Source organism: Neolamprologus brichardi, chromosome 18 (assembly GCF_056152115.1).
Source record: "Neolamprologus brichardi isolate AB-2024 chromosome 18, ASM5615211v1, whole genome shotgun sequence".
NCBI classification, from domain to species: Eukaryota; Metazoa; Chordata; class Actinopteri; order Cichliformes; family Cichlidae; genus Neolamprologus; species Neolamprologus brichardi.
Genome location: NC_142121.1, coordinates 25,243,330 through 25,261,266, shown reverse-complemented (window position 1 = coordinate 25,261,266; position 17,937 = coordinate 25,243,330). Strand labels below are relative to the sequence as shown.

The 17,937-nt window shown below is 42.9% G+C and overlaps 1 protein-coding gene across 2 annotated transcripts in view; it reads right to left on the bottom strand.

The window, feature by feature from the left end:
• epha4b (eph receptor A4b) overlaps positions 1-10,448 on the bottom strand; it is a 78,279-nt gene extending 67,831 nt beyond the window's left edge. For both annotated transcript variants that reach the window (XM_006786694.2, XM_087832394.1), the window contains exon 1: positions 10,271-10,448. In XM_006786694.2, the coding sequence (XP_006786757.2) occupies positions 10,271-10,385 (115 nt within the window). In that variant the 5' untranslated portion in view covers positions 10,386-10,448. The remainder of the gene's footprint in view (positions 1-10,270) is intronic.
• Positions 10,449-17,937: the final 7,489 nt, after the last annotated feature.

Sequence of the window (17,937 nt, the reverse complement as noted above, 5' to 3'; positions counted from 1 at the left end):
CCCCAAACAAACACAAAGCCACACCTCAGTCTATCTAAACACTTTCATCATGTCTCATTTTATCTCTTCTTCCCCTTCTCAGGGGAAATTGCCTGAATTGTGTGTGAGTGTGAAATCTAAGCCTGGTCAAGACCTGCCTTGGCCCAGAATAAAAACCCAAAGCTCATCACTCAGTCACTCAGACTAGGTTCATATTTGATCTAATGACTGGTCTCTCTCTCACACACACACACACATACACACACACAAACATGCACAGGCAATCTCCAGGTCGTGAGCAGCTAAACATGACAGCTGAACATCTTCCAAGTGTGGAGAGACCATGTGAAAGCAAAGAGACATCTACTAAGAAGGTTTTTCCCAACCTTTCTGGCTAACAATACGCCTTCCGGGGGACCCAACAATTTCGCTCACGGACACCCAAACATTACTTTAATTGCCTGAGGCCTTTGTCAGAGGACACAAGTGCACAGATCCGTAGTCGTGCACATGTGACCCGATTACTGTGAGAGTTGTTTTGTTACAGAGAAACAAGCTGTCGTATTGATTTTCAACACCAGACTGTGAGGTTTACATTCTGAGAGTGAAAGATGAGGAGGGGGTGGGGGTGGGGGTGGAGGGTGTGAATTTGTGAATTAGAAATTCCTGTACAAAAGCAGTAAAACACTGAAACTGCAACTACTTATAGAACAATGCGGAGAATGTGCAAAACTTTTTTTTTCAGTTTCTTTGTCTCTTCATCTCCTTCTGTGTCTGTCTATTTTTCCTTCACACTCCCGCTTCCTCCCTCTGTGGTGTCTGTCTCTCTCTGTCTTCCTCTCTCTTTCTTATTCGCTGTCTTTTTAGGTCTCTCGACCGCTCGCTCACTGGATGGTATCCACCGCTTCAGCTGGGCTGCAAGAAGCTGTGATCCACCTGCCAAGAATCAAACAGCACTGCCAACAGCCAGACTGGTGCACAAAGAGACCAGGATGCTTACACACACACACACACACACACACACACACACACACACACACACACACACACACACACACACACACACACACACACACACACCTTAAGACTGTGCCAGTGCCACAAAGAGAGAGACTGCACAATAAGACCACCACACAGACTCAATCTACAGGACAATATGTGACTACATAATGAGTTTATAAGATCCTTTTCATCTCAGAACACATCATATTAAACTGAAACGAGTAGGCTTAGCGGATCCTGAAGAGTCCTGCTGACACTACATTAAATATGCTGATATCTCACTGTCTTCTCCTTCTATAAATATAAAACCCAGGCTTTTATGCTTCTGTTTTGTGTTACAATAAAAATGTTATTCACAACTTGCAAATTCAAACATACCTGATAAATTATATTGCAAATTCAGAAAAAATCTGAAGGGAGATAAATGAGATGCTGCGAAGCTTAAGCAAGCAGCGGCTGCACTTGAATTAAGTTTTTAGAATTTTGCATAAAATCAGCCAGGTCCAATATGATCATCACAGGCTTAAAAAACAAGCAATCAAACAAACAGTATGGTCCTAGCACCAACAGTAAACTGACTAATTCCATCTTTTATATATAGTCTGCCTTAGATATTTCCCACATGACTGAATGATAGTGTTTTCGCCGGTAGAAAACTTCCATAATCAGTCGTCGTGTAGCTATATTATAAAGGGGTAATAACTATACCTTAGCTCAACAAAAATTGTGGAAACAGGGAAACAGCTAGCCAAGAATGTAGGGCCATTCCTTTGAGTTCAACAAAATGTCAATAGGCTTTAAGAATGCAGGACAAATTTCTCAACACATAAAACAGCTAAAAAAAAAGAAGAGCATGCACACAAAACACACACACCTTTATCCACGCTCCACTCCACTGAGGGTGCAGTTCAACGAGTAAGAGCGTTGTCAGGGCAACAAATGAGCTGATGGAGAGCAGGATGAAGGAGTGGGAAGACTTGAGCCCTGAACTTTAGGAATACACTGGCGTCACACCAAGACTGCCACCCTTGCTTTCTTTTCATCAGCCCTCTCTCCAGTCATTCACAAACCACAAGAGGTTCTCAATCAGCCCTGTGCTTTTCTCTCTCCATCTGCTCTCTCATCCTTGTGCTCATGTCATTTTATTAAAACTGAGTGATACAGTATATCCTTTGTATCCTTATCTCCAGTGACTTCCCGGCATTTTGTTATACACAACATCCCTTCTCCCTGTTTTAATGATTCCATTGAATGCCACACGGAGGCAACGGTGAATAGAGTCAAGTATTTATAGCTTTATTTGTACTGAGCACTCTGGATGCAGAGCATGTTAAGATAAAAGTTGTAGCTGTGAAGGCAGCACTCTGTTGTGGTGGATGCCGTTCAAAATATCTCTATTATATAATCAGCAATGACAAGACATTAAGTCACTCGACGTTCACTATAAATTTTTAATGGATTACCTCATAGCTTCGATGGTCTGTTTTAACCTTATGAGCTAAAAGCAGTTTTCCTTTTATAACTCAGACACATGAACATCATTATGTCACATATGGAAAAGTTTTTACTAGATTTCAGGCAATATTATGTGCCCTTTATGGATGTGGCGTTTAATTATTTCTTTTATGAAAGAATTCTAAGAAGAAGAATGTTATATTTTCTTTATAACTGTCTGCAAACCGAATGGATCTATGAATAATTCAGCTGATTTGATTTAAATTCTAATCCCAATCTTTCATTAAGTCAGTTCTGTTTCTTGCTGCTTTCCCACTATGCATCTGTTCAAATAACTTATGTTGGTTTACTACTTCAACAGGCGCAAAATTAAGTCAGCTTTAATCAAAGCCATGTCGTCAAAAGCATTCATTCGCTCTGTCTTTATCGTGAAGCTGCAACAATTTCTCTATTAAAGTGATTCAGCAAAATCAAACACAGAGGCTTGTTGCATTCAAATCAAGCCATCTGCAGAAAAACAAACCTGACAAAGGACAGAAAACCTACATCATTTGTAGGGAGAACTTTTCATAATACAGAATCACCTTTTGCCAAGTAAAATTGTATTCAGTTAAATGTAATTTTATTTATATAGCTTCAATTCACAACAACAGTTGCCTCAAGGTGCTTTATATTGCAAAGTAAAGACTCTACAATATTAGACAGAAAATCCAACAATCACATGACCCTCCGATCAGCAAGCACTTGGCGACAGTAAGAAGGAAAAACTCTCTTTTAACAGGAAGAAACGTCCAGAAGAACCAGGCTCAGGAAGGGGCAACCATCTGCCACGACCTGCTGGGAGTGATGGGAGGGAGAAAAGAGAAGAGAGACGGGACAAAAGGCAAACTATGGGAGGAAGAGCCAAATTTTACTAACTGTTAATTAGAAATATAGTAGTAGTGTATAAATACACAAAGAATGAAAAGAAAAGAGTGAAGAAGAAACACTTAGTGCATCATGGGAAGCCCCTAGCAGCCTAAGCCTATTGCAACATAACCAAAGGAGGGTTCAGGGTCACCCGATCCAGCACTAACGATACGCTTTATGAAAAGGAAAGTTGTAAGCCTAATCTTAAAAGTAGAGAAAGTGTCTGTCTCCTGAATCTAAACTAGGAGCTGGTTCCACATGACGGGCCTGAAACCTGAAGGCTCTGCCTCCTGTTCTACTTTCAGAAAATTCTGGGGAACATAAGTGAGCCAGCAGGTTGAGATGACAGCCATGAGATACATTTTATGAGGAGGTCAGGAATAAGGTCAAACAATGTTTTAGAAAACCCAATTCAATGCAATGAGTTTTTTTTAAATTTATTTTTAAAAAGGGGAGATTTGAATGGGAAAAAAAGCTCCAGCAACCTAAAAGGCATATCGTGCAAAATCCCCCCAAAATATTAAAATATTCAAGTATGTGATAAACTTCGGCTTGTTCAGCTTGCACTTTTGGAATTACATTGTAGCAGAGGGCAGATTAGCCTACTCTGCTATTTCACAAACTGGAAACAGTAGCAGGACAGAAACAATGATATTCTGACAGACTATGACAGGAGCACTGCCCTAGTTTGTCGCTTGAAGAGGCTCTGGAGTGCGAGCGTGAGGGCACGGCTTCGTCTGTGCATGCTCGTCGAATGCTTACGGGGTTGAAGTGTGACACCCAGTCAGATCCAGACACTTGTTTTCTTTAATAAGCTTCTTCCACCAGTATGCCAACAACTCATCAAGGGCAAGGAACGGCAAACACACAGACACACACACACAGTGATGTGCACACACAAACAAACGAAAACCAGAGACCCTGAAAATTCAGAAATAACCTGCAGCAGAAACAACCACACATGCTGTATGCCTCCACATGTGTCTCACACACACTGACACTGTGGCACTGATTTAAAAATGCTTTTTTTTCCTTCTGTTTTGTTGTTGATAAAATACAACATCTCCAAACACTTCCATGCTTATTTCTCTCCTTTTTTTGCTTTTCTGCTTCTTGTTGATCTTTTTTTTTATTGCGTATGTGTGCCCTGTTAGTTCTTAAAGACATTCCTGTTGATCAGACAAGAGCACAAACACACACATTCACACACACAGAGACAGGCAGCTGTCACACAGTGGTTGGTCACAGGAGGGCAAATTGGCCCGAAATCTCTGGGGTGATCCTCAGCAGTCGAGACAGAGGAAATCACATGTCAGATTAAAGCGTGCTCACCCAGGTTTTCTACTGATGTTGCAACCAGGCCAACTATCAGCACATGCACGCACATCACTGTTTGTCTTTACCACACGCACAGTAGATGCCCAGCAGATTGCGTATCTGTTACAGCGCCTTCATGTGACAAACAGAAAAATCAGACGGAGCTAAAAAAACGACTGAAGTTAAAATGCTTCAGCAAATGCTGTTTGACGTTTAAAACAGGGAAAGACACTGTAACTGCATTTGATCCATTTCAAATTCAAGGGTAGTTGTCAGTATTTTCTGGAGGCATTCCAGGTGTTTTGCTCTCAGCCGCTCCTCTGCACAAAAAAGAAAAAAAAAAGGAAAAAAGTCTGAAGCGCTGGCCATAAAGATGTTACATCAACGACTGAACCAAATGCTAAGATGTTTGCTTGCAAAGCTGGTTAACGTAGGCTTTCACAGCCGCAGCAACAACCACAAAAAAGACAGAATATGAGAGACAGAAAGGAGTGAGGAGACACGGAAACAACCTAATTCAATTTAGCCAAAAATAAATAAATAAGCAAAAACGAACATATCCGGGACGAAGGACGCCAGGGCTGCGCTGTGTGTGTGAGTGAGGGAGGACAGCTAGAGGGAAAAGAAGGAGAGCTTGAGGGTGGTGGGTAGATGGTAGTCAAGGCCCAGTGATCAGTAATTTGACCAGCAGTTAAGGGCTTGTTCATATCAGAGAGGGGGAAGGGGTCAGCAGATGTGGTGGTGGCAGAAAATGGGGGAGGGGCCACATAGCCAAACTTCACTACAGCCATCACCCATCGCAAGCCGAGGAAGGTTTCCTTTGACATTAATGAACTCGACATCCGAAGGGAATCATTCAAGCCTAAAAACTGTTCATGTTCAAGCCTCAGCTGGTTGAGACTTGCACATATTCATCCCCGTGGTGGGAACTGAGATAAAAATAAACTCCTGTCTCACAACACTTCTGAATATAAAATACAAAAACAGCCCATATCGTTTCTAAAAGTGAAAATAAACATATGGATACACAGGAAATATGCATATGGCATTCATAATTTACATCCTTATCTTGTCTTTTTTTTTCAAGAGCTGCTTGAAAGATCTATATCTTGTTTCTCATACATGAATTAACCCGAGTGCTAAAAGAAGGTATGGCTGTTTTTGGGGGAGAGATATTGTTCTGAATTGTAACATGAATGGAAACTCAATGAATACTTAATATTATTTTTCTGTCTTTAAAGGAATAGATCGAAGAACATCTGCCACATTCACATCTGTACAACACACATAAATCCCAGTAAATAAAAATGATGGTGGACTACATGTTGGCAGTGACCTAACTAAGAGACCGAGACCATCAGTGACACTACTGTACCATGCATAGCCATTTTTAGACTTTACACACACAGACAAAATAAACAAAATAAATACAGACAGACGTAATGCATTAATTTGGGGCGTTTAGGGGGTCAGACCGGAGTGGAGTTAAGCTAAGCTGGCTAGCTTCTGGCTTGAGCTTCATGTCTGGCACAGAGACTTGACACTGATTTCAGTCTTCTCGTCAGACTCTCATCAAAAAGGCAAATAACAATGTTTAACCCCTCCACCTTTGAAACACCACGATAATATTTTTAAAAAAACTACTAGGTTAAGTGTAATACAAACCCTCTTAGCCACCGATGACTAAGTATGACTAAGTATAACACAAGACAAAGGCTCTTGTGGGTGCTGTTATGGATGCTCTGCTCAGTAGGGCTCAGAGATATGGTTGAGCTCTTCAGCTGTTTTTTTTTTAACTACATTCCCCCGTCTGTCTTTCTTCTTGTTCTCCTCATGCATTTTGCTTTGTCTCACACTTTTTAAAAAGTCCCAGTCTCTCAGCCTTTCTCTCACTCACGTACACACTTAAACACACACAGTTAAACACACACAGCCTCACACACAATGAGTCCATGAGGTGAAGCGCGCACAGCAGAATCATTCTCTGTCACTGAGTTGTATTTATAACCCCATCTATCAGCCAGCCCCCGGAATATGTGCCACTATTCTCTGGACCGAGACCACCAAACTGCCCCCCAGCCATGCATTAAGATAGGATAAGTGTGGGAGAGTGTGTGCACGCGTGTGTGTGCACGAGTGCGCACACATCCATTCGCGCTCGCGCGTGAGCCTTTGTTAAGCAGTTGTAGGAGCTCCACCTGATTACAGAAAGCGTACGGGAGCTCCCACCTTACTGCTACACTGGAGGTCAGAGAAATAGAGAAGGAAGAGGAGAAGAAAACAAAAGATTAAAAACAATCAGGGACAAAGAGATGGAGGCCACGAGGGAGGCTGATAGAAAGGAGAGAAGGGCAGATATAAAAGACCGGGATTAGAGCGAGCTCGGAGTGGAGGCAAAAAAGAAAAACAGGAGGGCGCTCGCACTTGCTGCTTTCCTCTGCTGCTCTCTGATGAGAAAGGAGATCTATATCCTCTTCTGTCCAAGGTCATGGCTGTTACATGGGAGCAGAACAATCTCATGGACTCTCGCGTGCACACACACACGCACATCGTGAGGTATGGTTCTGCCGATAACTACAAGCAGCCATTATAGATTAAAGCAATTAAACCAGATGAGACCTTTGACCCAACATTATACCACAGTCAGGATCTTGTGTGAATCATAATGTGGATGTGTGTGTGTGTCGAAGCAGAGGGCATGCTTTACATATGCTTGCCTCTGCACTAACTGCTCACCCCCGTGTTAACCTTAAGAAGCAATACAGCAATCTCCCGCAGCACCCTAAGGTCAATTCAATTTTTAAAAAAAGATTCAAGTGCGTTCCCATGAGCAATTACAGATTACAGTAAACCTCGAGACTAAAAAAACCCCCTCGGTTAATTCATCTGTGCGTCCACTTGCACAGGGATTTACGCTTTAATATGAAATTAAATCAACATCCAGAGTTGGAATGGAAAGAAGCACGGGGTTCCTTATTTTCTAGGAGTGAGGAGGTAAATTTAGAGGCAGAGAGGAAAGACACAAAAATAGAAAGGTGTGATAGTCTGCTCCTTTCCCCAGCACGATTCGGCACAAGAAGGATGAGAGAGAGAAAAAAAAAAGTCGCAGGGAGAACTAGGTGCAAAGCAACAGAGAAAAGAAACAAGACATGTTGTACCTCTGCATAAGAGAGGATACAGACTGAGAGCAAAGAAGGGTGGGAGATGGTACGGCAACCAAGGGGGGAAACCTGTGAGCATCCACCCTGCTGTTACATCAGTATGCCCTCGGGGTCCAGACAGAGGGAATGGAGGGCTCCCTCTGCTGGTGCGCAATAACTCACAAAGTCCTTTTCCTCCGTTCACTGGTGATAACAAAGACCTTCAGACCAGTTTTCTTGCTCTTTATCTCACAATTTATGAATGAACCCATTTCTGCAGAGTCTTATGGGCCCCATGGAGATGCAATTACAGCAACAATTTCAAGAGGTTCTTTCAATTTTACCAAAGCTCTCTGTTACGACAACCGAGTTTCTTGTAAATGCCAACCAATTTTGGAGCGGATCAATAGCTCTGGTGGTAAACTAAGCTTTGTGACAGCTTAACACTATTTTTCCTGCTAACGCTATCATCTCTATCAAAGGGATTGTGTTCTTAATTGAGCCCTGAGAGCTGTATCTCTCCTTTTATGACAGCCTCGCTTCTAGTACGAGACAGACTCAGAGGGAAGATTTCCTGGAATAACACGACTACCGAGAGGCGTGGGTGGAGAGTATGCACACTTATAGGCAAACACAGGGTACACACACGCACGCACGCACACACACATAGACACACACACTGGCACAAAGAAGCACAATCCCTTAGCTAAGCACGTGCGGTCACAGCAGGAAAACTGGCAGGCCAAAAGGTAAAAGCGAGCCACAGAGTAGCTGACAAAAGTGGCTTCATTGGATTACTGTCCCACTGGTGAACGTATACACACACACAGACCAGACACCACACACACAGATACCGGCACATGGAGCAGTGGGCTTAAAGGTGCCAATTAGGCCAATAGTCTGAAACAGCAGGAACTGGCTGGAGGATGACTAACTTGTAGCACATTATTTAAAAAGTGCATTTATAAGTAATGAAAACCCTCTGACCCATCAGTCACCCCACATGAACATGATCCACATGTGCCTGCAAACATTCACAGCGGCTCACATGCTTCTGTGTTTATTTATCGAAATCAACAGGAGTTTCCTTTGGCTTCCAGATGGTTTCATCATTCGTGCTCTTTCCACTGAATATTTCAGCAGTGTGTTAGTGTCTCCATCACATGCATTGTCTCCTGCAGTTAAAAAACCCTCCTGCTCCTCCACTCCATCTCTACTCTCCCTCTCGTCCGCTGCCTTTCTGTCCTTCAGAGCCTTTGTTCTGCGTGAACTCCTCCGGGCTGTGACATACATTTAGCAGCAATGTATGTACACGCAGCTTATACTGTTAAGTCAGCCGGAGACAGGAGATCCCATTTAACCTCAGTGGGGCCTGTCATTGTATGAGTGTCCCAGAGCTCACTGTTTAATCTATGCAAGGCTGGAGTTGAGGTCTCTCCGTATCTGTGTATGTGTGTGATAGTGACTGAGAAAATACAGAGAAAAATAATATCAATGAAAGGCAACTCATAGTGACAGAAAAGCTTTGTTGAGCTTCAAAACAAGACTCAGTGGAGCTTTTGGGGGAACACTGAACAAAATGATTCACAGGATGACAAGTCACAGCTGTATCATCTCCAGCCAGACTGTCTGACAGCCAACAAGCAAAACAACACCAGAGACTTCCAATTTAATCCAAATAACCTGCTTGTTAAACTAATAATTGTTTTGTTTTTTGTTTTTCTGGCTATGACTTTAGCACATTGATCTGCTGTTTTCTCCATTTAGTGCAAGTTCAACTTCCCTTTAAACAAGCCAGCCCCCATGTTTCAACCCAGCAAGCAGTCAGGAGTAGTTAGTAAGTAAATACATTGGCTAATTTCAGGCTGAGCATCGATGTTAATACAATAACCGAGAGAGGCTCAGCAGCAGCGTGTGACAAATTTAATGTAATTGCTGCTCCTCATTTGCAGACTGAGGCAGTGGCAACAGTCCACGGCAGAGAAGAAAACATTTATCAGTCTGTAATAATAATGAAGATATCTATAATTAAGAGGAATTTTGACAGAGATGCCAATGCTGCTTTGGCATAATCATTATAAGTTAGTATTCTTTGACGCAGGGAAAAATAGTCCACTGATTAATAAATTGTCACAAAGTGACAAGTCGACCTCAGCATTCTCTGGATGATACACGACAGGTTTGCCTGCGCTTATATGTCATAAAAATTTCATGTCAGCATGCTCGGAAAAGAAAAAAAACGTGACGAACACTATTTTTGTCTCTCTTACTCCCTCTCTCCGCTTTCCTTTATGCATGATTTATAAGCAGCACTTAACGGGAGTCTCCGCCGCTGCGCTCCGCTCCTTCGCCGGCGAGTGGAGAGCCGCGGGATGGGGCTCCCCATCCAACAACTCAGCGCACGACCAAGTCATCTAAACTCACTCGACTTTAAAGCTCCACGAAACACGTCGGGGGCAAAAACCCACCTTCATTCTCCGGGTAATTCCGTAAGGCTCGGCATGGCGGAAAAGCGTGGAAAAGAAGCAGAGAGGTCAGGAGGGAAAGGGATGGATAGATCCACAGTACGCGTGGTGATGCCATTTTTCAGGCTGCGCTGCGCCCTCGCTGCATCCCTGTTCGCCGTGTCGAGTCGGTGAGCGCAGCCTCGCAATTGAGGCAGGGAGAGAGAGCAGAGGAGAGGACGGGAGAGCAGAGAGAGAGAGGAGGAGACGCTGGGAAGGAGGGTCCACAGTCAGCCAAGTTCTGTCAATCAGCCGCCTGGCTTTTTGGGTGATGTAAAAGGCCTGTGGAGACTGTATTACACTGCAAAAAATCAACATATGATAATGTGATTTGGCTTCATGTTGACTTTTATGAAAAAACATTACAAGCGGCCGAGTGACAGAGTAAAATTCCAAAGCTAACTGACCGCAGTACCCTTCATAGTTGCGCTTGAAGAATAATTATTGGCTGAAATGTCACAGCAAAACCAAACGTCATTCATTTCTGTAAATCCAACTTCGTAGATCTTGAACATTTCAAAGATTATGTATTTATAGCAAAGATACTTTTATCTAGCTCACTGTTTAGCTCATTTATATTAATAGCAATGCATAATTTGACATTTGTCACCGGTTATGTTGGTAATGAGAACTGTAAGCACTGAAAAACAGAAGCAAATTGGCAAACCCCAAAGAGGCCTCGTTTAAGGGGTGAATTATGCCTATTAAAAATGATGCCAGATCATTCTCTTATGGAAAATGCCAGAACAATAGTCCTTGGCAGAGCAAACTATTACAAAGCCAGTCATCTCATTACTGTTTGGGTAACATTGTAGGAAATGCTGTCACTATTTTGTTAAGAGTCGTGGCCTCACAGTGATTACTGTACAGGTATCAGCTCGGCCTCTTTCTCTCCATGTGTCTTTGCCCAGTTCCTGGTATTGTTGCTTTGGAAGCAACCAGCAGTAGACAGCATTGTCATGCACAACAGATCTCCTTATGGAGATTTATTCAGCCCATATTACATGTATGTGTGGGCTGGGTATATGTGTTGGTAAGTCTTGAGCAAGCTGTCCTTAAACATGAATAAATAATGTGTTTGTCCTGTCATATGAAACCTGAGGAAGAGCTGAGAGTCTGCAAGGTCGACCTTTCTATCTTCCACTTTTTAGCACGTCCCACTGTCAGAGCTGGTGGGACGTGCCCCTGAAGTAAAAAAAATGGCAGTTTTTCTGTGACATTTCACCTCCTGAGAGTGTCCATTTATGTTTGTATTCATATACAGAATCTGAATCATGGTTTTAAATTATTTCCCTGAAAACCAGACATCATTTCATGAGAATATGGCACATATAAAGCTAAAGTTACTAACAGTTAAATGAGACCTGTGATTATTCTGAGCCATTCAATTCATATTATTAGCAATAGAGCTTAATTGGAACTACTAAATGCAGTATCCCAAGAAAAATGCTTATTTACTTTATTGTTAAGAGGTATAAGAATGATGGCACTCTCAATTATATCAACCTAACTTTGTTATGTGAGCTTTCAGAATATAAAACTTCCTAATAATTATGGATTCGAGTCAGACAGTGAAAGGCTAGAGTTTTTCCTTACATTTGGGCTTTGTGCTGAGCTAGTGCTGTTGGTTACATTTCAGAAAGGAGAGTCGCATCGGTATTCTCATTTCCCTTTTACGAAGAAAGCAGATCACCACACTTCCCCCAAAACAGACTAACTATTCCTCAAATAGCGTATCTGTGTACATATTCTTGGCACGTTTCCCTCTGTGAATTCCCAGTGAGAAAAACTAAAGCAATCTCAGGTGACTTGTAGGTCACCTGATGCGCTGGGATTTTTTCCCCCCCGTGGAGCCTCCAGGCAAATGTGATGTAACCATCCCCTGATTTATTGAAGGACCATGACCACAATTATATTTGCCACGGGTAACGTTCTTCTATCACGCTTCTATCCCAAATGAGGCTCCTGAAAGAGCTATAAAACTGTCAAACATACCCTGATTTATGCTGAAATTCTGCTTTACCTCCTCCCAGCCATGTGTGCCGTTTTGCAATTGTGTTTTGGCTTTTGTGTTTTTTTCTCGTTCGTGTGTGTGTGTGTGTGTCTGAATCCACCACCTCCACACATTTGTTAAGGCTCCAATTATGATGATGATTTGTTCTTTGCAATGGTTTTACTTGGATGACCTAATTTCCTTATTGAGTGTGGGAAGAAGAAGAAGAAGAAGAAAAAATCTTCCCTTCCTTCTACTCACTCCATCCCCGTGCGCTTCTTCCACTTCTCCTGCTTCTTCTGCTGCCATGATGCTGCAGCCATCCGTGCGCTGACAAAACAGTGCTGTCATGACTTCCCGCAGCGATGGAGTGACACAGCCCCTCAAACCCGTGTCACCCCCTCCACCACAGACATGCACACATGCATGCACCCAAACACACACTCATTTTCCATGCTTTGTGGAAGACTCTGGTTTTGCATAATGACACGCCGAGGACACACACACACACATAGACACACGCTAACACATGCGGTGACAATCCACTGACAGAGCTGCCACTAGTCTAACAAATGTTTGAAATGTTGTCATGTGTTTCTTTATGCCTTTATGCTCATGTCTCTATCTGCATCTCCATGTTCTGACACCTTTTCACCCTCCTAACTTCACATGCATTTCCACAAGGAAATGCGGATTTCTTTGCAACCTGTAATTTATTTGCAGACGGATTCTTCTTTCATTCATTTTCCTTTCTCTTTTGACCTCTAGATTCTAACCCTTCACCCTGATTAGCCTGACTGGGTCAGCTATTCACTACAGTGGTCCACTAACCAGCCAACTTATTTCTGTGCCGTTTCCTTACAAACAAATAAACACATTGTTGGAGCGCTCCCTTTCTAATAAAAACTGAGAGAAGTTACAGACTCGGACTAGCACAAAAGGAAGTGAAGCAGGAGTGCGTGCTGCATGCATGTGTCACTGGCGGCGATTGCTTGTTTGACAAGGGGGCAGAGGTGATGGCAGGGTCGTCTGCCTTGCCAGGAACTCCCCCGCTCACCCTCCACACTCTCTATATACACACACCCTTAGCCTTATTCAAAGCCACTCACTCATGTGGTAATGTCTCTATTGTGACGGCCTGAACGCTTTTTGGGCAACAGCTTGGTGCTGGCATTTGGGCAGAGGCATGTGTGCGCATATGAGCATGTGCATGTGTGGCTGCGTCTGGCTCATGCACTGAGGAATCTGCCCATGCAGAGCTTGAAGCATTGAGTTTTCTGCCTCACCCTGGTGACAAACTGAGGGAGATTTGGGGGACAAGGGATGGGAAATGTTGGCAGCTTCATGTACTGAGATTAAAGGACACCTCTCCAACCCACCCACACACACACACCTATATATCTGCACGCACACATCAATTCATCTCACTCCATTCTTACTTTCTGATACCGCCACCATCACAGTGAAGAAGGCAAAGCGATTCGTCATGTCAGAGAGCCCTGGTGTTGCCATACAACAAAAGGTGAAAGGGAGTGTGGGAAAGGGCTGGTGCACAAAGCCCTCCCTGCCCCTGTCTGTCGCCCTGTCTCGGTTGCATACGCGAAGCTGAGAGCCCCTTCAGCATCCCCCACCCTGTAGCACATGAGGCCCCTATCTGCAAAAACACATCCAATCTCCCTAAACCAGGATATATACACTTCCATATCTCAAGCTTGCTTCTGCTGTGGTATCCCCTAGTTGAGGCATTAACACTAACACAGCCAGGAGGGATTTCTATTCTGGCCACTAAGCCTAAATATATATGTTCATAGATAGTGTGCCAAAATATCTCAATATCAGGTTTCAGCAACATCTAGAAAAAAAAAAATCCTTTAACTCGGGCCAGACAGCCATTCAGCAAGAGAGATTGAGGAAGGGGAAGACAGTGGGACAGAGGGAGAGAGAAAGAGATAAAAACAGCTATTCAGGGAGGAAAATCTGCTGGTGTCCGTCAGCTCTGCCCAGAAAAAGGGAGCAGGAAAGAGAAGGAGGATCTCCTTGAGACTGACGCCAGCTTTGCAGACAGAGAGGCAAACAAGCAGGCAGACAAACAAATAGAAGGGCAGAGCGAGGAGGATACTGTTCACACTCTTCCAAATGTCTCGTCATCTGGGCTTTATTTGTACCTGATTTACTCGGGTTGCTCGCATTCAAACTGTTTGGGATACAGACACACACCGACGAGCACACATAGAGTCGTGCTCAGTCACAGGCAAAGTGAATACTGTTTGGCATATAGCTTAGAAAGTATATGTACTGTAAGCCTGCTGGGGAAAAGCAGTCCATGTCTTCCCATCTTAATCGCGTCCTTCTCAAACAAAGGACTGATTAAACAATCAATGAAAACTGACCTTGCCTCCCTGTATCACATTCCCACTGGTGCTGACCTATTAGCCAGCAATGAGAAAACATGCAGATTTGCCAGCAGACGTGAGCAAAAATTGAAATAACATTTGGGATCAAAACAATGTTTCCTCCAAAACATTTTCTCATTGAATAAAAGAAAATCTGTCTTCATGTCGCCTACATTATCTTGAATACGACGAAAAACAAAAGGGAATGAGCCAGAGTGCTTATGTTACCGGCTTCAGCCAATGCCACATCATTTTAATAGTGCTAATGGAAAAGGAAATGAATGGATAAAAGGTAGAATGGAGTCAGCATGATGCATTGGAGCGTCCCCAAACAGTGACAGTGTCTTGGCAAGAGAAGAGGTAGAGATGCCCAATTCAGAGATCCTCTTGCTTGCTTAGTGCCAGATATCAGTGCAGTGGTTGATATCAAGCTGAATATTATACATCACTCATAAAAGCTGGCAATTGATTTCTATGCTGTGACTTTTATAGGGGCTGATCCCTCGATGAGTTACAATTTTACACACTATTGTTTAAACCAGTGAAGACATGGGCAGAGCTGCCTCTGACGGTAAGATTTTATTTCCTTGACCATAAAGATTCTGCAGTCATAAACTGCAGATGTATTTAACTCTCATGTTTTGCTACACTTTTTTTTTCTTGTGGCCACCACTTGGACAGTTATGGCACAGTTGTTTGTGTGCATGGAGACCTGCGTGTACTTAATGTCATGTTTTTGCAACAAGCTCTTTTGATTATGTTTTTAACCATCATATGAAGTAGAATTACCTGAACTTTCTTGCCCAAGTTTCCATGGTCTTTTTGCAAAAAAACAAAACATGTAAATGAAGAGTTGTTGTTTTGTTTGTTAGCATTTCTATGCTTGTAATCATATTAAGAAGTTCTACAGTCAGAAACCGTCCTTGGCACAACAATGTGTGACAGGAATGTTGGAGAAATTTGTTAGTTTGTGTGTTAACAAACATTATTATTTCATTATCACAAAAACGAAATAAAGTAAAATACAAGTAAACATAGTGATTTATTTGGACCTAACAAACTGAAAAGGGTAAGTTAATGTAACGCGATTAAAAACAACTGATTACCGACTATGTTTTCCATCTTTCCTTCTTGCCCCCTCACTTTCACTATGTCAGCTTTGACGTAAACAGGGAGGCTTTTACTTGTGATAAGATACCAAGCTGTCGTCAAGTGAACTGAAATGATTTAATTTCACCCACCCGAGTCTGTTCCACTCCATGTTTGAGGGGGAACACAGGGCATGAAAAATTTCTGCTGTGACAAAGACCTTTTGCATCATCACTTTTGATTATGAATTATGAAATCATTTGTTTATAGGTGTTGTTGTAGGTTGTAACTGGTCTTTGAAGGGTTTAAATTTACTTATTATGCTCATTCCTCATTCCGTATTTTTGTTCTTGAAAGTAGCTTCACATGATTGGCGTTGATAATTATACACTGGACTTTTTAATCAGAATATAAGCTCAAGTCAGTTAAACGTCTGCAATATTCATTTGATCAGTTGAGTAGGAGAAGTGATGTTGATCAGTTTCTGCTGAAATTCCCAGCACGTGCATTCGAAGGATAACAGTGAGACAGCCTCCAAAACAAGAATGGTTTTAGGGGCGGAGACCACTGACATTTCACACTCATCATCATTTCTGACATCTTTTGGTGTTGCATTTGGCTGGGGTTGCTACTTGGAGATAAATTATTTGAATTTCAGGAGTGGGATCACGCCTCCAAACACACCCCTTCTGGGTCTTATCTATATATGACCCCCCCCCCCCCCCCCCCCCCCCCCGCGCTCATTCTCGTTTTCCTGCCCCTCTCTCCGTACCCTTTTTTCAATTCTTTCTTTACTTCTCACTAGTACATCTGCCAGGCCTGGGAGCTGCCGGCAGTCCCCATCGAGGCCTTCCCCGAACCGCAGCTCAATTCTTGGTTAATCCATTCATCTTTATCTACTAAAAATTGCCGCCAAACCCAAAATGAGGATGTGGGTCCAGCTAGTGAACAGTAGCATGAGGCAAAACCTGGACCCTACAGAGGTTGCATAGGTAGTCTAACTCCAAAAATCTGAAACATGAGGGTGGCCTGAGGGCCCAACATCCTCTAGTGGTCCCTGTGCTCACTGCCCAGTACCATGAAGCCCGATTAGTATTTGCCATAGGATACCAGAATTGGCAAGTCTGCCACTAGTGCCCTGTGCTTTTCATTGATGAGAACAGGTACACCCAGAGGACATAATGTGAAAAGAGTCTGAAGAAGCCATGGAGAGTGTTATGCCTGTAACATTGTTCACCATAACCGGTTTAGTGGTAGGTCAGTGATAGTCTGGAGGAGGCATATCTATGGTAGGACACACAGGCAAAGGCACCCTGAATGCCATTAGGCTTAGAACAAAATCCTTGAACATTGTCAGACCCTACGCTGGTGCAGTGTGTCCTAGGATCCTCTTTGTGCACGACAATGCCCGGCCTCCTGTGGTGAGAGCATGCAGGTATTGGCTGGAGGATGAATGAACTGATACCACTGACTTAACCCCACCCCACGCTCGTCTGACCTAAATCCAAAAGAACACCTCTGGACATTATGTGTCACTCCACACGGCGCTCCCATGTTGCACTACAGAGTGTCCAGGAGCTCAGTGATACCTTGGTCCAGGTCTGGGAGGAGAACCCCAAGGACCCCATCCATCGTGTCATCGGGAGCATTCCTCAAAACAACAACTTGGGGATCACACAAAATACTGAGTACCATTTTGAGTTGCTACCATTTTGAATTTCTGCAAAATAGACGAGGCAGCTACTTCAGTTTTTCACTCTCATTTTCAGAGTGTCTTTGAATTCAGCCCTCTGTAGGTCGATCATTTTCATTTCCATTAAATGATATGACATCCTTTGGTTCCTAACACATTACCCAGTCCATATCAGTATAGATATCAAACATGATTTCTTTTTCCAGTGAGATGTGATGTGTTTTCAAAGTTCCCTTGATGACATTTTTATATATTATTACATTTATCCATTCATACAATTTAAATATTTCAGAGTGCATGACAAACTAAATGGTGCTTAAATCAAACAAACGAAGCAGGGGGAAATGTCTACAAGTGAAGAGTAAATATGCTCAGCAGCCTGGTGTCTCTCAGGTGTTAAAGCCACATTAATCATTTTGTCCATTTAATGGCAGTAAGCAGCAACAGTAGCAGGGTACATAAT